Source organism: Aspergillus brasiliensis, assembly GCF_001889945.1.
Source record: "Aspergillus brasiliensis CBS 101740 unplaced genomic scaffold ASPBRscaffold_11, whole genome shotgun sequence".
In the NCBI taxonomy this organism is placed as follows: domain Eukaryota; kingdom Fungi; phylum Ascomycota; class Eurotiomycetes; order Eurotiales; family Aspergillaceae; genus Aspergillus; species Aspergillus brasiliensis.
In genome coordinates, this window is record NW_027137452.1 from 268,022 (window position 1) to 285,506 (window position 17,485).

General features: G+C 49.3%; 8 protein-coding genes across 8 annotated transcripts; 3 read left to right on the top strand and 5 right to left on the bottom strand.

Annotated features, from left to right (window-relative positions):
* Positions 1-2,743: 2,743 nt before the first annotated feature.
* On the top strand, positions 2,744-3,979 carry ASPBRDRAFT_32661 (uncharacterized protein; the record flags this gene model as incomplete). Its single annotated transcript, XM_067623043.1, has 1 exon — positions 2,744-3,979. The coding sequence occupies one exon, from the start codon at positions 2,744-2,746 to the stop codon at positions 3,977-3,979; it is 1,236 nt and encodes a 411-aa protein (XP_067476151.1).
* A 486-nt stretch (positions 3,980-4,465) lies between these two features.
* On the bottom strand, positions 4,466-5,473 carry ASPBRDRAFT_132228 (uncharacterized protein; the record flags this gene model as incomplete). Its single annotated transcript, XM_067618416.1, has 1 exon — positions 4,466-5,473. One exon carries the CDS (start codon positions 5,471-5,473, stop codon positions 4,466-4,468), a length of 1,008 nt encoding a protein of 335 aa, XP_067476152.1.
* Positions 5,474-5,876: 403 nt separating this feature from the next.
* ASPBRDRAFT_183179 (SDR family oxidoreductase) lies at positions 5,877-7,142 on the bottom strand. The gene is made up of 3 exons (XM_067619997.1): positions 6,747-7,142; positions 6,468-6,658; positions 5,877-6,398 (listed from the first exon to the last, which is right to left on the bottom strand). Exons 1-3 carry the CDS (start codon positions 7,037-7,039, stop codon positions 5,983-5,985), a joined length of 900 nt encoding a protein of 299 aa, XP_067476153.1. The 5' UTR covers positions 7,040-7,142; the 3' UTR covers positions 5,877-5,982.
* A 1,791-nt stretch (positions 7,143-8,933) lies between these two features.
* Positions 8,934-10,391, bottom strand: ASPBRDRAFT_57465 (serine hydrolase domain-containing protein; the record flags this gene model as incomplete). Its single annotated transcript, XM_067627747.1, has 6 exons — positions 8,934-9,056; positions 9,120-9,620; positions 9,689-9,772; positions 9,821-9,926; positions 9,986-10,241; positions 10,301-10,391. The coding sequence occupies 6 exons, from the start codon at positions 10,389-10,391 to the stop codon at positions 8,934-8,936; spliced, it is 1,161 nt and encodes a 386-aa protein (XP_067476154.1).
* A 648-nt stretch (positions 10,392-11,039) lies between these two features.
* On the bottom strand, positions 11,040-12,460 carry ASPBRDRAFT_209352 (uncharacterized protein). The gene is made up of 3 exons (XM_067621863.1): positions 12,446-12,460; positions 11,630-12,354; positions 11,040-11,528 (listed from the first exon to the last, which is right to left on the bottom strand). Exons 2-3 carry the CDS (start codon positions 12,157-12,159, stop codon positions 11,111-11,113), a joined length of 948 nt encoding a protein of 315 aa, XP_067476155.1. The 5' UTR covers positions 12,160-12,354; positions 12,446-12,460; the 3' UTR covers positions 11,040-11,110.
* A 596-nt stretch (positions 12,461-13,056) lies between these two features.
* ASPBRDRAFT_158129 (aminoglycoside phosphotransferase family protein) lies at positions 13,057-14,435 on the top strand. Its single transcript, XM_067619431.1, has 3 exons — positions 13,057-13,438; positions 13,492-13,958; positions 14,027-14,435. The coding sequence occupies exons 1-3, from the start codon at positions 13,211-13,213 to the stop codon at positions 14,427-14,429; spliced, it is 1,098 nt and encodes a 365-aa protein (XP_067476156.1). The 5' UTR covers positions 13,057-13,210; the 3' UTR covers positions 14,430-14,435.
* A 277-nt stretch (positions 14,436-14,712) lies between these two features.
* ASPBRDRAFT_132253 (RTA1 domain-containing protein) lies at positions 14,713-15,717 on the bottom strand (the record flags this gene model as incomplete). The annotated part of the gene is made up of 3 exons (XM_067618420.1): positions 14,713-15,173; positions 15,233-15,475; positions 15,552-15,717. 3 exons carry the CDS (start codon positions 15,715-15,717, stop codon positions 14,713-14,715), a joined length of 870 nt encoding a protein of 289 aa, XP_067476157.1.
* Positions 15,718-16,051: 334 nt separating this feature from the next.
* ASPBRDRAFT_131844 (RTA1 domain-containing protein) lies at positions 16,052-17,098 on the top strand (the record flags this gene model as incomplete). The annotated part of the gene is made up of 4 exons (XM_067618370.1): positions 16,052-16,218; positions 16,242-16,293; positions 16,345-16,570; positions 16,635-17,098. 4 exons carry the CDS (start codon positions 16,052-16,054, stop codon positions 17,096-17,098), a joined length of 909 nt encoding a protein of 302 aa, XP_067476158.1.
* Positions 17,099-17,485: the final 387 nt, after the last annotated feature.

The following is a 17,485-nucleotide window of genomic DNA, read 5'->3' on the forward strand; positions in this document are numbered from 1 at the left end:
TGGAGCGTTGCGTGGATAGGGCAATTCTTACTTCCGCTGGGCTGCATCTCCAAGCCCTCTGTCGAAACATACATTTCTTCTCACCGTCCACCTCCAGAGCTGTTTGTGGCCAGGCCATTGGCCGTACGCTCCGTGTGGGACAGACAAGAAGTATCCATAAACCTCACATCATTGATGGCCTGTGCGAGAAGTACAAACAGCAGTAGAGAGGCTGTCTATGATCGACTGCCTTGTGATTTCCGAATCATTTTCATAAGTTACCACATCGGACCATCGCGAGACTATCAAACAAGGATGGATAAAACAATTTTTATTGCAGATCCAACACGCCAGGAATACACGAACTATCCATCAAACAGGGCTCTTGATTTACGAGAACGGTATATGCACGACCTGATTATCATCTCAATATATCGACAAGATTTACGCCTTAAAAACCTGCCTGGCCTATTTATCATCTTCATCGCTTTCGCTGTTTGTGGCTGTTCAACGGCAGGGCACTGAATGGGAACATAATATAACAACAATGATGTTGGATCAATATAGACCTACACAGACGGTGCACTACGATGGACGGGTGGCCTGGGTGTGTTACAAATGTTCGAAGCAACAAAGGGCGCACATCGGAGGAAAATGCGTTCCATCATCGTTCAAGAGCTTTCGAACTTATCACGTGAATAATGAAGCCATCATCGAAGCGGTCAGTCTATCAATGGCGAGTAAGTCATCTTCAAGAACCAGCTTGGAACAAGTTACTATCTCTTTATTCGTACATCTCGGAAGGGGTAACTCATCAAGACAGGCTCTTGCCAGTCTTCTTTGAACCTCTCGGAACGCGCGGTATCTACCCCAGCGTTGAGACTCAAAGAATGTCACAAAAGGATCCTAGATATTGACGATGAAGTTGAACAGGCTAGAGAGTGTTGAGTTCCCCAACGACAATGTCATTCCTGTAAGTGGCACCTTCGCGTCATCCTTCGTATCCCATCTTTCCTCCTAAGATCGTCACCAGATCTCTTGGTTTCGCAAAAGTGGGAGAAGAATAATGAAGACTACCCCTAGAAGGATGAAGTCGCAGAGGAAATGACTAATTATGGAAACCTTTGCTCCATGGGATGCTGAAAGTCCCGTCCTTCTTACCCATTTCGCGAAGATTGACGGTATGCTTTCTGCCAGCTCTTCATACTGGGAGCTTTGATCTAGATTAAGCGTCCACTCCCTCGATATGTCATATTCTGCAGCTGTGGCCCTACCGGCTGCCAGTGACTCAGCAAGAGCAACATGGAGCGGTGGCTGCCATGCTTGGTCAAGATGTTAAATTCCGACGTGGCCGGATCACAGCTCAGCAGCTTGAGTCTCGCCAGTTCTCATACATTAATACCAGCCTCATCCAATCCCGTGGAAGTCGTCCGCCTGCCCCGTACTCGAGTTGCCACTCTCAGCCAAGTACGACGGCTTCCCCCTCAGATCGCCATTTACTGAATACATGGAGAGAAGCATGCACCAACTGCAAATAGTCGTTTCAGGTAGTATCATGTTGCCTCTTAAGAGATGAGGTTTGTATGGATAGTTAGAGGATACATATACTGCTGCATAAGGCAGGATCTGACAGGAGGCCTGGCAGGAGAATGTATAATCCTGTGCTGATTGAGAATATAGCAGCATAGGACGCCAGCCAGCTTATGGTCACTAAAGAGACCACGGATGAGGATAATCCCATTCTTTACTACATATATATGGTTCCAACAGGCTCTCTAGCTTACCTACCTGCACCTGTACCAGTTGTACAGGAGACCTTTGTACAACATTCTGGGCAAGACAAGCACCTCTTCGTTGGGATCAAGACTAGTAGCCATTTAGATGGTGAAGCCAAGCAAGTTATCAAATGACGTACATATGGCTTCGTTAGATTGGTATGTTGGATAAGCTACGCGATCGAAGAAGACTTCATCTTGTTCCGCCCGCAGTAAACACCAAGGAATCGGTTTGTCCGATGGCCTCTATTGCCCGCTGTATGCACCCCAGCTACAAATATGAGGTTAGGGTAATCATCAATCTATCGATGTCCTTCACATATTCCATTGCTCTGGCATATATAAGCTCCGTTCAAACGAATGTTTAGCCAGATACCAAATCGGACTTTAAAGTACATGCAGCGTAAAGCGACTCGTTGATAAAGTCTGTATCCTTGAGTGACAGAATATAACTTTGAAGGCCTTTCCGAAGGTCAACTTCCAACATATTAGATGTAAATAAACCCACTATTGCTAGACGCATGCTCGTAGTACGATAAAGGAGAGAGCTAGGGATACCTCGAGTTGAACCACTTGAGGAAGAATATAAGGGTGAGCAGAGAGCAAGACAGCATGTAAGCTAAGGCGATGAAGAGTGGCAGCTTGCAACATTCAGACGTTTCGTCTCCTTTTCTTACTGTAGCTTCCTGTAAGTCATACTATTGGAAGTTTTAGATGCTGATGGGGCAAATGGCGTGCAAGACTGAAGTTTTCTACCTGTTCATTAGATACATGTCCCGGGCCCTACCAAGCTAAGGGTATTTATAGAATTGGAATGTTGTGAATTGCTCACACCAGCGTGAGTGAATAACCTCTGCAGCTTTCCCTTCTTGATAAGACGAAAGAGAGACAAATCATCTTTGCGACGACTATCATGCCTTTAAAGGCAACTTCAGATACTCCAGGCCAAGTGTTCTAGTTCAAAACCTTGTCATTGTCTAGCCTGCACAATGTTTACTACAATCCTTCTCACGCTACTGATACTCGTTCTGTTTGTCCACCTCAATTACACACCCTTTTCTTTGCGCAAAACAACCATCTTCAAGACACCTCAGCAGTGCCGTATGATAATCGCCGCAAACGGTCAGTTCCTGAACAAAAGGAATCTGTTATCGCCCTACCAGTCTCGCGCACTCTCCAACTCCAAGTTGCAAGCTGCTTTTCGCATCCAAAATGCGTTCACAAGCTCCGATCGAGACTTCGTAACCCAGCATGTGAAAGCTATCAAAGAGGCCATAAACCTCACAGCTCTCCAATGGAATCACCTGTCCCAGTCCCTCCAAGAGTCTGCACGCTACTGGGTCGACTCGTCAGAGGGGACAATTCACTTGGCCGGCATCACTCAGACTCTTTCTCTACGCTTGGTCTTGGTGGGGGTACGCAGAATTGCTCCGAAAACCCCAGTTTCCGCTGATCTCTACTTCGCGGACTTTGCGCGATGTATCAACGAGACATGGATTTCGGCAAAGCAGCCTGATATTCTTTGCTTCGAAGACAATATCGAGCTGCAGGAGTATGTAGCTGTCTTCTTTCCTTCCGGCGATCCTATTCAGCCTGCCAAGAACCCACTGAATCTGATCCTTCCGGGGTATGAGACTAGTTGGAGAGTAGCGCTACGCATGTTTCTCGAGATTAGGCGTGCTTGCAACGAAGCTTGGGTTGATAAGATGGTGAGCTTCGCCCTTCATCCTACGAAAGCACAGTTCCAGGATGATAGCGACGGAATTTCTGCCGAAGCAATGGTCACTGAGGCCCTTCGTCTATATCCACCTACCCGACGAATCCGTCGCACGTTCCGCTTCGAAAACGGCAAGAAGGGTGAAGCTGTTGAAGAGATATTTGCGGCAGATATTGAAGCCTGTCACCTGTCTGAGAGTATCTGGGGGACAGACGCCAAGGAATATAAGCCTTCGCGATTTGCTCATTTGACCAACCAACAAAAGGAGGCTTACATGCCCTTCGGCAGTGTCCCATTTTTATGTCCCGCCAAGCCTGTTTTCGGGCCTAGAATGATAGGCATGGTCGTGGGTATCCTTTTCCTCGCACTGGAGGAGGTGGGAAGTTGGAGGCTTGTTGGACGTGACAAACGGTCTGCTAATGAGTATGTGTCTGGTAAGCGGTTGAATAACGATCGCAGTGCGTATGATGATTTGTTACTGTATCTGGACGAGGAGATGGAAAGCTAAGTGGTGTTGGAATGTCTGCTTTATTAGTTCTTCATCTTATCTGTATCTGATCTTGCTGAATGGGGTTACTGATCTGAAGGAGATGGAATGTACATCTCTTGAAAGTGCAAGTTGGTCGTTTTATTGAATTTTATTTCTTTTTCTCACTGCTACTTTCTTTTTGCTTCTCCAATTACCACTGGATGCTGTTCTTCGGTTGAGCTCTGGCCCCAATGTGTCTTGATACGAATTTATCATTTTTGACTCAACAGATCGAGCTTTACTATTTCTAAACTGCTTGGGACAATTATCTGTCGAAGAATTGGTCTATCATTCACCTGGATCAACCCGCGAACAAGTGAATGCAAGCAATCGGAAGCTGGCCCAAAGCAATCAACCAGCAAAACACATCCCGAATCTTTTCTCTTCGATTCGCATCCCTCATACATACACACTCAACCACAAAGCTAAATCACTCTCAGTAGCACCGCATGCAACTGACTCCGTTCAGAGCACCGCCTCCACAACTTGCCCACTGTAGCTAACCCCATCTAGCGTTGCCCCATTCGTGGTAATATACAGCCTCGTCCTCATCCCCTTCTTCTCAACAACATGCACAGAAGTCGGTCCAAGAATCACCTGTGTGAACAGCACCTCGACCTTTCCACCATGAGCACCAATCCTCCCAATCGCCCTTCCACTCGCCCCCGCCATAGCCACGTACGCTGTCCCCTGGTCATCAAAATCGAAGTCATCCAAGTTATATCCTTCCAGCTCGCCAGTTAACGTAGCAAGAACCTCCACCTCGACCTTGCCGCCTTTCCCTGGCACCGCGATACCATCATCACTAATCTTGACTCTTCCAAAGGTTCCCAACGCAGTATTAGTATAGTACACATACTCTCCGCGCGTCTTCAAACCATTGATTCCAATCAATGTTGAGCTATTTGCCGGAGCAGACAATGCCTCGCTCTGGACCACGGTATCCGACAGTCCGGTCAGCGTGTCGATGCGGAAGATACACCCCACGCGGGAATCCGCTGCCAGGACAGTGGTAGGACGGCGGGGGAGAGAAGCGAGACCATTGAGCATGATTGCCTGTGGAAGGTGCGCCACTGCTTTGGTGGCCAATGAGGCAGTGGCATTGGCTTTGTAGGCCCCAAAGTCGATTGTGTAGATGGTTTCGTTGTCGTAGTGGTAGCTGCCGCGAACGCCGCCGGTGATGGCGAACTTGCCGTGGCCGATGGGGGCTATGCCGGTGATGGCGGTGGCGTTGGGGTAGAAGGAGGTGAGGAGGTGGGCGGTTGGGTGGGGGACATTGAGGTCGACGGCGTAGAGACGAGCGTCGGTGAAGGTGGTGATGAGGAGGGTGTTGCTGACGGGGTCGATGGCGCCGTTTTCGATGTCGGTGGGGGTGCTGAAGTTGTACAGTTGGGTGACTGTTATGGGTGATGTTGGCTGGGAGAGGGCGGGTGAGAGGGTTAGGAACGTGAGGAACAGCGTAGAGAGATGCATTGTGAGGGTTCTGTGCTTTGAGAATGGGGGACTGGGGAACACTTCGGTTGCGAGAGGGGCGCTATATATGTCATTGCGGTATGGATGATCGTCATTTCGTGCTGTGTTCCCATTGATGGACCTTGTTTGCTCTGGATGTGGTGCTCGGGCAAAATAGCTGATTTCGGTTAGTTGAAGACGGGATGTTAACAGGTACGCGGTGGATCTTATCTGATCGGATAGAAACTGGGGAGGTTGACTGGCTCGCTCTGTTCATGGATTGTCAACAATTGATGAAGGATCGGCATTGGTCGTTCATTCCTATTGGCCGTAGAACCGGTAGAACCGGTTGCTTCGTCAGTAAACATATTCGTCATTTATGAAGACTTTGATGGATTTATTGCTACTTAAACCGTCTTATCGGCACGTTTATAATTGCGTCTTGGGGCCACTGTTCGAACTTTATACTCTGCATCAATACTTACTACTATCATTCATGTCAAAAGTCCAGTAGTATACAGACGAGTCTATTAAGCCGGTAAATCCGGCATAGGCCCCTTGTGGTCCGGGAAATCAGTGCTGCGGGCAACCTCCTCCCACTCCTCCGCAATCCTCATCATATCCCGCGCCTTCTCCTTGAGCAACCCGAGACAGTCACTGCCAAACGGCACGCGCAAGGGAATCTCTCTTCCCTCTGCAATACCCTCTCCCTTTGCAAGCTGGATGACCTTATCAATCAAATCCACGGTATTGCCTGGTGGGTTGCGATAATTGCCCTCTCCGCGCACGCGACTCGCGTCGTTAAGGCTCCTGTAGAAATTGACTCGATACGGTACATGGTTAATGTTTCTCATGACTTCAGTGTCGAAGATACCTGCTTCGATAAGAAGGAGCTTTATACCCGGAGCAAGCCAGCCTAGCTCTTTTGAGAGACTCTCCACGGCTCCTGTAATGGAAGGAGTTTCACCGTCAGCTTCATTTGTGAAGCACCAGGCGGAACGCAGGAGAAGCATACCTTCCAATGCAAACTTACTGGCGCAGTACGCGGATCCAGCTGGCTCCCCCCAAAAGCCCGACTGCGATCCCATGTAAATGATCATACCTTGACCCTTGTCGCCCTTGCTGCGGAAATGTGGCAATGCAGCGCGGGTTAGATTAATGGGTCCATGAAAGTTGGTGTCGAGGGACCGTTTCATATCCTCCGATCTACAATATCGGTTAGGCAAACAAGCACTCTCCCAAATTAATTTACCAAATGGGAGGCCTGAACTGAAGTCCCCAGGCCAACACTCACGTGAGCTCTTCGATGGCACCGCACTGGATGTAGCCTGCGTTGTTCACGAGCACATCAACTCCCCCATACATCTCAATGGCCTGCTGAAACTTCGCGTCCAGCTCGGCTTGAGGTGCCGTGACATCGAGTTCAAGAATAGTGGCACCAGTATCCTTCAGATGCGCCAGTTTGGTCTCGGCATTCCGGCCTGTTGCGACGACGTTGTCACCCCGTGCGCGGAGCTGGCGTACAAATTGCTCCCCGAAACCACTGGAGCAGCCAGTGATGAACCAGGTTTGTTTTTCTGTTGTCATCTTCTGCGATCGAACGATACTGACGGACTCCACTTTCAGATCCAAGGTCTTTGTTATCTGTTTGTGCGCAAAGATAACAGCAAGCGAGGGTCGGGCAAGTGTCTTTAAGTCTAGTGAATCTGAGTAAGACTGGGGAAATGAGGGGTTCACTGAGTTATAAGGATTTCAGACACACAGGCACATTCCGACTGGATCCGCTTACGGTGCCACACTTTAGCAGTAGCGGTGTTACCTTGCATGGGAGGCAGCAAGCAGCCCCCAGTCATTCTTGCTATTTCGACTACTGCAAGGCTTGGTGCTGACAGTCCAACTGTTCAGGCAATACCCGGGATGATCATGCACGATTGAGTTTTGTAGCGCTTCGACGTGGATGTAACCTAACGACCACAAACTAAACACCAATGGCAGGTCTTCTAATTTCTCCTGTGCCTTCGGCACGTATTGGCTCCTGCTGGCCGCTTGCCGACCCAACTCCCGGATGCTACAATTCGCCAGAATATCCAAGATAGAGAGCTCAGCCCTCGTCTCATCCGCGAACCAAAATTGCAGCTCGACGGCCACCAGCGAGTCCGCACCGAAGGAATGAGCAGACCGATTGATATCAGCATCTTCCTCCGGTGCCGAGAGAGCTTGCGAGAGTCTCTGAGCTAAAGCTGAAGCAATTATGGCTCCTACGATGTCCAGGCTGTCAGTCTGAGAGTAGACACAACAATTGATATTGGTGGCTTCTACCACTCCAGGAATTCGAGGGATGAATAAACAGTCGAGATTGCGTTGGCAGCAGAAGCTATGTTCTAGTCCCTCCACCGCCAAAAGGCAAAGCTGTGAATGGCATCGGCTATGAAAATCAAATGACTGAGCGCTTTCGGTAGAGTGCTCAGGGGCTCGTGATGGGGTAGTAGCGCTTTCCCTTCGCATAGAGTTCGCCGGCGATGTCGGGGTAGCGGATGCGTAGAGATTTCCATGCGGTGCGAGGTTGTGTGATGGTTTGTTCGGGGTTGTCGTTGCTGTTGGGCAAGTCCAGCTGGACGGTGCCCATGATAAGCCTGGTTTGCCGGAGTCGCCGATGAATTGAGAGATCCGATCGTGGCAGTCCAGGGGACGGCTCCAGTGGTCGGTTGATTTAGTCCACGACATGATGGTGATAATGATGTTGATGCGGAGTAGGGACAAGAGTTGAGAAGGATATAACGACAACTACTAGAATATAGTAAGGGACCAGTGAAGTAAATCCACACCAACAGTAGGGCCCTCGCAGGTGCTTTGTATCCCCCATCAAGTTAATCATACTCAGTTCTCTTTTCGTTGACTTCTGTGAAGTCTCCCGGTTCTTTCTTTCTTGAATCTTCTTCTCGAAGTTTACTAACCTTATTAATATAGGAACATAACCTCCCGGTTTTTTTTTTTTTTTTTTCAGGAGGAATAACTTAGATGGACTAGAACTATTTATCCATAATATCTTACTTGGCCTGCGAATAATCATCTTACTCACTTCGCAACAGGCGATGGTGCCAGACGCTTGCGGCTAGGCATTATACTCGTACTTGAAAGTCACCGTTCATCATAAGGGATGCTTCGCCCAGGAGAGTCTTTTTGAGACAGCAACGGACGCTCCTAGTTGATTCCCTAGCAGTGTCTACATGCATTCTGCATCATCACCCTAGCGTGGCACAGGAATATAGCCTCACTTGCCTTTCTCTGCCAGATAGCGAGGCTCAAGGCTTGGCTAGTCTAGACTACACGGAAATTTAGTATAAAGGAAAATGTACCTCTGGACAAGGTAAGCTTAGGGAACCATGGGTTATCCTGAATTTTGATTGAGCTGACGGAAGCTGCGTATTAGGCTTGATTCCTCTTCTACATCGCGCTCATGGCTAAAAGAATCAGTGCTCAGTCATCCTAACACGGCATAGACAGCTCGCTCGAACTCAGCTAGAAGCTCGACAGCCCTTTGGTCGCCGGTGGGAAGAAGCTGGGACAGGTACACGCCAGCAACGCCTTTCTTCACGTCAATCCACTGTCAAGATGTTAGTGGCAGGCCCAGAAAGCAGCGAGACAGAAAGATAAGGATGGAATTTACCCAGTAGCAATTGGGAAGTCCCGACCAGGAGAGCGAGTACTGGCTGCGCGCACCGGGCACGTCAATTGTGTTCAGCAGACCGCTAAGCCCATAGTCGACAGGTACCGTGCTAGGAATGGCGTTATAAATCGCATTGCGATTTGCTAGAACGTGGTCCTCCTGCTTGTCCAAGCCCCTGCGGCTCTGAAGATGTGGCTGGAACATCAGTTGCAGAGTCTCGGGTTGGAGCACCCTTCCCTGCAATACCCCGAGGTAGATTTTGAGAAGATCGGGGATAGTTGCGTATAGTCCACCACCGCCAAAGTCGTCTATAACTGGGTCGGGCATGCGGGATACTGTTTTCTCCTTGAGACTGTCCTGATCTCGTTCCCACAGTTTCACCTTTCGGGCGCGCAGGTCTGGTCGCTTATCCAGATGGAAAGTGATATCTTTAGCTCCCACCGGATGGAAGATATTCTTCTCCATGTATTCCCCTAGTTTCAACCCCGTCACGTTCTCGACCTTTTGTAATCCTATCAGCATGATTTCGAGGTGGTTTTGGCATTGCTTTCACAGGGCTGTCGGCTCACCATTAGCCCAGCCCAGTCAATTCCAGGACCATACAGCCATTGCTCTCCAGGCTCGAAGACCAGAAATGTGTAGAAGGTTTCCCGCTGTCTTGTTAGTCAAGCGCGCCAAGCGTCCTTAGTAAATGGACATACCACAGTCTGAAAGATCGCAGGCCGCTCGCCTTGAAGCTCTTGGTAACGCGTCGAAAGCGGATGCATGAAGGCATATGCCATCCCAGAGGAATGGGTCAAGAGATGCCTTTTGGGAAATAGTGAGTGACGACGATTCGTGGATCGTTCGTGACAAATGCAGCGTACCGGAGAGTCAGAGTCTGTTTTGCCGCTCGGAATTGGGGCTCGTTCTTCTCGCTGAATCCAGTCAAGATCTTGGGGTCCTTCCATTCCGGCAAGACGGCAGAGATATCTGCATCCAAGTCTAACAGCCCCCTTTCGACACATTGCATGACTGCGATGCTGGTGATGAATTTAGTCGCGGACGCGATCCAGTGCACATCGTCAGCTCGGCAAGCTTCCTCGTTGTTGCCACCAAAGCACTTTGCGTAGTTCAGATTCCCTTTCAACCCTCATTAGTAGGGTGTTCGAATCTGCTAGGGTGGTGGGTGTAACAACTACCATCTCGATCAACAGCACCAAGCGTGATGCGAGGCAGAGGCAGTCCATCCCGACGGAGGAAGGATTCCACAGTTTCGTCAATGTACGCCATTGCTAAGAGATGATGCTTCTCCAAAGTGTTGGCCACGGAGGATAGGGTCTGATCTTCTAGGGACATATTGCGCTTTATAATCTTCAATGCCAACGCCTGCGTACTACCCACTTTTCCCCTTATAGTGATGATGTTCAATGTTGAGCTTCTTATTTACAGTGGAGACAGCCAAGAATTGCCTATCCCGTATCGATTCGGTGATCCCCTCGCGACTTCGCGATCTGTCCCGAAATGGAAAGCGAGTGGGGCTCAGGGTTCCACCAAGTTCCGAGGACACAACTCTCCTGTATACCGGATAGGCATCAGGTCCCAATGACCCAACATCATTAGTCGTATTAAGTGGTAGGAATTGGTGTGATGCGCACATTTTGCTGCCTTAGTGGATGGTTGTTGACACATCAATACTCTCCTTGGTGGACCTCTACTATCAACTGAATCTTCTAGCCCTCAGAGTTGCTCAGTTGCTGTTAGGGTAGAATGGACGAGCTACCAAATACTACGCTCTGTCGAGCAATTAAGAAGTAGCATCGATCTAAATCTATTTCGTTTAATATAGATTGTCTGCGTGTAGCGTATTCCACCTGGCGCATAACGTCTCGAATGGTCCCGCTCGTTGCCTATTTCGTATGGTTCGAACACATAGTAGAGCTCCATTGACCAGCTGTCTAATTATAGATAAGACACTAATGGCTACTTAACAAAGTAGTCATCGTAAAAAATTACAAGTCAACATCATGATATATGACGCTCTTCGGCCAGGCCAACCATTTCCATAACCGTTCCGGCAATGCAGTCGAGATCTCCGAAAAGAGCGATCGTGCTCGTTCTCCAACAAACCAGTAATCTTTAAAGACACAGAGCTGGGCACAGTAATAGGCCATCAAGACCAGGGCTCCCACATTCATCTCTTTGACAAGATAGATAAATTCTTCCTGAACAGAGATCGGCCAAATGTAGATCATCCCACACTCCAAAGGCAACTCGGCATGTTGGATACATTTGAATGAATAATCAAGTCGTTCCAGTGCATGGCCGCAGGAGAGTTTCTGATGTGTGTCTGAGAGCTCCGCATCCAGGAAGTAACTGAGTTGGTGGAGTTCGTTCTCGATGCCAACGAATAGTTTGTTTGGGTTTCCCCTACGGCGGAGTTAGCTAACGCACACGCCATATTGCACTTTTACAAGATCACAAACACACAAGAGGCAGACAGGTACGGTCCAGAGGAAACGGGAACTTACCTCACGATACTGATTGATGCATCAAAGTCTTGCAGAAACAGGGGCCGGAGAGGGCTGTTTCGGATTACAGCCATAAACCCCTTGAGCGCCAAAATACCTCGACAGAGTCTGAAGAGTTCTATAACCGACTCTAGAACTGCCCATGTACCAGCACTGTCTGGCTCTGCGGGGGTTGCGAAGGTATACAGCATGATGATACTCGAGGAAGCAAACAGGGCGCAACAATTCTCGGCTCTCGGTGCGAGAAGAGCCTTTCGAAAGGAGCGTAAGGCGAGAGCAATATGGTACCTGGAGCTTTTCAGATAGCTGCTATATTTGTCTGGACAGGTACAGGCGATATGAAGCGCTGAGAGGGCGAGGATTCCATGCATCAAGAACTCGTGCGAGTAGGCAATCTTCGGGATTTCAACCTGCCACACTAGCTGCATCTCCGGCCTCCTTGCAATAGACGTAGATGTGTAGAGGGAATAATGGTGCATCAACTCGGGGTCGCTCCCAGTCCATTCTGTCGACCGGGCGAGCACGGTCATCTTCCGATAGATAGAGTCGTAGATGTCCTTACGGAGTGATGGCAGAGCGGGATTCTGGCGACTACGCTCATCTCTCTCTTCAGGACCAGAGCAGGAGGCACTGCTATTTGATCTATCAAGCGGACTAGGTCGACGCTCATAGCAACAAATCGTCCCCCGCGTCAAACAATTCGAACACGGGTCCTGTTCATCACACTACGATGTGTGTGTCAGTATGCGCGCGAGTATCGATTCTAGAGATACTATCAAACCCGAGACAGCAGCTGGAAGCGCAGGGTTTCCCGACCTTGACCCTTCTTTTCTTGCATAGCTCGCAGCCGTTACGGGACTTCTTGTGAGACCTTCGTGTTGGCATGCCGGCAATTGGCGTGTTGGTTCCTTGGGATGAGCTGGTTATCAGGAAATCTTATCTGTTAAGTATGTCAGAAGATTGAGATAGCTTCTCTGCCCTTGGGAATTTTGACCACGATGATAGGGAAGAAAATGAATTACACCGCAGAAAAAAACCGATAACGCCCAGGCATTCATGAGGCAACATGAAAATAAGGAGAGGTAACGAAGTGGACCATACAGGGGTGCATGCATGAGATAGTTAGTAGGCCTGAGATTGGTACTAAAAGGGTTCTAGCTGGCAAGTTGGATGGGGTCTAGGCATGCCTAATATTGGCGGGAGAGCGCAGTTATAATCTGCTTCCCAGTCTCCACCTAGCCTGCTTCATTCCGACAATCTTTGGGTCACCTTAATTGGGGCCTGAACTTTGATTGGGATGGTACTTTCGACCTCGGTGCCGCGCGGATGAGACTACGATAACGAGTACGGATACGACCGGCAAGGCCCATCCAGATTTGGCTGGAATATGGAGCACATCCACTTTGCTTATGCTTTTCCTTTCCACGCACTCCGCACTTCTTTATCTCTATTCCACCTGTTTCATTTATGCCAGGGGAATATTGATGTCTGCGGAAAGGCTATCTCAGCTAGTAAAAGCGGCAGACTTTCGGCCCTCCCATACAGTACATTCATTGCCTTCGCTTTTAGCTCGCGATCCCCATGCACCCTTCCAACCCAATATCGGCTAAGGTGCTCTCTGCTTTGGAGACTACTCCCTATGCATGCACAGATCTGATCCCGCTCTCCGGTGGCTACGTCAATTTTGTGTACCGGGGAACTCTTGTGTCGCCCCTGGCCACCACTCCACCCACTACGCGGGTGATCGTAAAACACGCCGAACCGTATGTGGCCGCCAATTCGGACTGGAAGTCATCAGTGACGCGCAGTGTATGGCAACCCCATCTAGGCAAGAACTCTCATTCTTACTTATATCTTTCCAGCACTATGAGGCTCTCATGCTCAAGGCTATGAAGGTCCTTCCTCCCGCCAAGGACGTGGACGTCACTACAACCTCTCCTATTTTGTATGAGTATTACGCCGCAGCCCACACCGCGATTCTTTCAGACCTCCCTCGATCATCACAGCTTCAGGTCTATCTCAGCACCCCCGAGCTTGACACAAAGGAAGTTTTCAGTGTTGGAGTATCGCTAGGTCGATGGATGAGGAAGTTCCACGAGTGGGGTGCTCTGCCCGATCAGGCTTCGCTGCGTCGGGAGATCAAGGGCAATCGTGAAATGGCGGAAATGAGATATAACATAACGTATGGCTCTTTGAAGGAAAGTATTGCAAGGTATCCGGCAATATTTGGAAGCAGCGCCCATGTTTTCGAACGGTTAGAACAGCGGCTGAATACAGAGCTTGTGGGCACTGAGGACCAATTGATACATGGGGATTTTGGCTGTCGGAAGTGAGTGGACTACTTACTACCCGCGATACAACAATCCTCGTCGTCCGCCAGCTAAAAGTTTGACATAGTGTTCTCATTTCAGAGGAATCACACTCAGCTGGATTTCACTCGCTGTCCCTCAGTATCATTGACTGGGAGGTTTCACAGCTCGGTTCAGTCGCGATCGACCTCGGTCAGATGCTTGCTGAACTTTATCTTCTCACTCACTTTCAGTCCGTCACTGTTGCTTCCGGAATGATCCTCCCGTTTATGGTCGGATATGGGTCGCTGAAAGATGAGATGGCATTTCGGGTGGCTCTGGAATTCGGAATGCACTTGGTGCTATGGCCGTGTCGTCAGTCATCTGTCCGTGATGATCTGCTCGTCGAAAAATGCGTCTGTCTGGGTAAGGACATGATTGTGCATGCAGAAGAGAAAGATAAGCTGTGGTTTCGCGGTGGAGTCTTAGACAGTATATTTAAATCTACATAGACCGACACAGTTCAATGTCTCTGATGATCTGTGGGGTCATCAAGACATCCATGAATATCATTATCATGTCCCTTTTGATCTTAAGGGGTAGATGTGGACCCTTCATGCGGCTAGCCGATGATATCGCGCTTGGACAGCATGATGGCTACACCAATTTGAGGACCTGTCCGTGAAGTACTGATAACCCTACCTACCATGTATCAAGGCTGTACAAATATCTATAGGTAAGAGTATATAGCAGAGGAGTCCCAGAGCAAACCTTAGCGATGCCCACAGTTCCAACTTAACTACTCTGCTCATCCGACTCAAGCACCCTCATCTCCGCATCTCTCCCCTTCTGGGACCCAACCAGAATCATCGAAGGATGGCACACATTCATGACAACCATGGCCAAGAACATCAGGGTCGAGTCAAAGACATACATAAACGCCTCATGGCTAATCAAATACCCACCGTTGCCTTGCGCATACTCGATAATCCGAAAGATCGACCGCACAAGAATCAGCAGACTGGCAGCATAGAGTCCCGCTAGGACAGTTTCCCAACCCCATCTATGGTGTTCGCGGAGACGGGCCGAGATAGCGGCCACTTCCTCTGTAGGCCTCTGTCGAATGCGGCGGTGGAAGATCCCGCAGGTTACTATGAAGACACTGAAGAAGGCTAGTTGAACCGCCAGGCCGGCGACGGTGACGTGTTCGCCGAGCTTGTAGTCTTCTATGGTGCCGGATGCCATGATACCGCCTCCTAGAAGGACTCTGTTAGAGGTCTTAGTAGTCAAAGAGAGATAATAAAGGACTCCAAACCTGCAGCCTGCGCGACGAATCCAATCACGTCTCCTACCACGAAGATCTTGGTCATCCACCGGACAGGAACCAGACTAAGCTTCTCGGCACGTAGAAAGGTAATAAGCCGACCCAAGACCATATATATCGAGGCAGCGTAGAGCGGCGGTGCAAGCAGGATAAGGATGGTCTGCACGCTGTAGATTGGAACCGATTCTTTGTGACTATGGGCGAGAATGCGGCAGATATAGCCAATAATCTGGACTGAAGGCTCACTGTCAGTACTCTTTCCATCGGTCGCTCGCGCTTATGGAGAGAGAAGCAAGAGAGTCTGGCTTACATATTCCTCCAATTACGAAGGCAATAAAGTACCATGCCCGTCCGCGCCACAACTGATAGGCATGGTATATGGTCGTGAGGAGAAAAAGGGCCACGAATATCCCTGCCGCGACGCTGCTTGGCGTATATCTGTACAATTTGAAGTCAATGTGGTCCTGGTCCGCCATTTTGATCGTGCTGTAGAGGAGCCGAAAAGGATTCATTCATCTTTGGGGTTGACTTACTGAGTTCTTATAGCCGGCGACTAGTGGGTCTGCCCTAGTCCTGCCCAGGTGCGTCCGCATACTTGGATCCCGATAGAAGTACGAGCACGACTACGAGTACGACTTGGCCTGAAACAACACAGCCACTACATTCTTTGAAATCTCCTGGCTTTCTGACTATAAGTACAGATCAGTCGCGAACATCGACTATACTCTCATCAAGCCTGTCACTCTTTACGGTACTCGATACAATTCTACACTCTCTTTTACTGCATTTATTTGCATCTTACTTCTCCACATGGCGGCCGGCAATTCAGAGTTTAAGCTATACAGATACGATCCCTCCATCGGCGCAGCTGTCGTCTTCATCATTGCTTTCCTGGTCGCAGCAGGAATCCATACTTTCCAAGCAGTCCGAACAAGAGCATGGTTCGTCATCCCGTTTGTCCTCGGCGGACATTGTGAGTCTTCAACCCGACAACCGTAAGGGTCTCATCACTAATCCATACCAACCCAGTTGAATGGATCGGATATGTTGGCGTAGGTCTACTTCTACCTACCCTTCTCTTATACTACAAACTGACCATCTAGCGTGCCATCTCCGGACACGAGGCCCCCAATTTCACCGTAAATCCTTATATCCTACAAACCCTCCTTCTCCTCGTCGCACCCACTCTCTTCGCCGCAACGATCTACATGGAGCTCGGCCGGATCGTGCTCCTAACAGACGGAGATGCACACTGTCTGATTCGCCGAACCTGGCTCACTAAGACATTCCTGCTTGGCGATATCATCTCCTTCATTATGCAAGGCGCAGGTAACCTCCACCTCCCCAGACAAAACCAGGTTCACTTTACTAAAGCACATGAACTCACATGCAGGCGGCGGGATAATGGCCTCCGGAACACCCAGCGCCCTATCAACCGGCGAGCACATCATCATCGCCGGTCTCGTCATACAACTAATCTTCTTCTCACTCTTCGTCGTGACAAGTATCAAATTCCATCGCGGACTGTCAAATGCTCCATCACGCCGGATCCTGCACTCCCAACCGCCCTGGAAGCGGCACATGTACGCCCTGTACGGGGGGAGCGCGCTCATCTTTGTCCGATCACTGTTCCGATTAATTGAGTATGCGCAGGGGAATGACGGGTACTTGGTATCACATGAGGCGTTCCTGTATATCTTTGATGCGTTGCTCATGGTGTTGGTTATGGTTCTGTTTGCTTGGGTGCATCCGAGTGAGGTGCATGCGTTGTTGACCCCGGGGGGGAGGGGGAGGGCTGCTGAACGGGTGTTTTGGTTGAAGATGGAGAGTGGTGATATTGGTGAGAGCTTGACGTAGCTTACTAGTTATATTAGTCTGGGGTTTGTGGTTTATAGATCGGCACGGATGTACATATAGTCTATACGAACTGGAATTACTTGGACTTCGTATACCTAGGATGAGCCCGTTGCATCTCTCCACTCTCGTTAATCTGCGTAAATTCAGTTAAACTAGCTGAAGAAAGTACTTATACCCGAGATGTGATGTTACCCCAAGGTGTGGTCATATAAGAGATGACAAGGACGTCTCCAAGTCCATGATCGATTTCGTCCGAAGAGAAGAAATCTTGGTTGGAATATTCCTTGGAGTTCTAACCCATAGGTCGGAGAAAGGCTGAGGCCAGACTAGAACGGAAGGCTGGGAGTGGTACCAACGCCCAGATGATAAAGGATTCAAGACGTAGAA

What these genes read in the sequence shown, in the direction of transcription:
- ASPBRDRAFT_209352 (XM_067621863.1), bottom strand. Translation starts at nt 12,159, where the DNA reads ATGACCGTGCTCGCCCGGTCGACAGAATGGACTGGGAGCGACCCCGAG. An exon ending in GCATCAATCAGTATCGTGAG is followed by an intron (nt 11,529 to 11,629) that starts GTAAGTTCCCGT and finishes ACTCCGCCGTAG; the next exon opens with GGGAAACCCAAACAAACTAT.
- ASPBRDRAFT_183179 (XM_067619997.1), bottom strand. Translation starts at nt 7,039, where the DNA reads ATGACAACAGAAAAACAAACCTGGTTCATCACTGGCTGCTCCAGTGGT. An exon ending in GGTGCCATCGAAGAGCTCAC is followed by an intron (nt 6,659 to 6,746) that starts GTGAGTGTTGGC and finishes CCGATATTGTAG; the next exon opens with ATCGGAGGATATGAAACGGT. An exon ending in CAGTAAGTTTGCATTGGAAG is followed by an intron (nt 6,399 to 6,467) that starts GTATGCTTCTCC and finishes CTTCCATTACAG; the next exon opens with GAGCCGTGGAGAGTCTCTCA.
- ASPBRDRAFT_158129 (XM_067619431.1), top strand. Translation starts at nt 13,211, where the DNA reads ATGCACCCTTCCAACCCAATATCGGCTAAGGTGCTCTCTGCTTTGGAG. An exon ending in AGTCATCAGTGACGCGCAGT is followed by an intron (nt 13,439 to 13,491) that starts GTATGGCAACCC and finishes ATATCTTTCCAG; the next exon opens with CACTATGAGGCTCTCATGCT. An exon ending in GGGGATTTTGGCTGTCGGAA is followed by an intron (nt 13,959 to 14,026) that starts GTGAGTGGACTA and finishes AGTTTGACATAG; the next exon opens with TGTTCTCATTTCAGAGGAAT.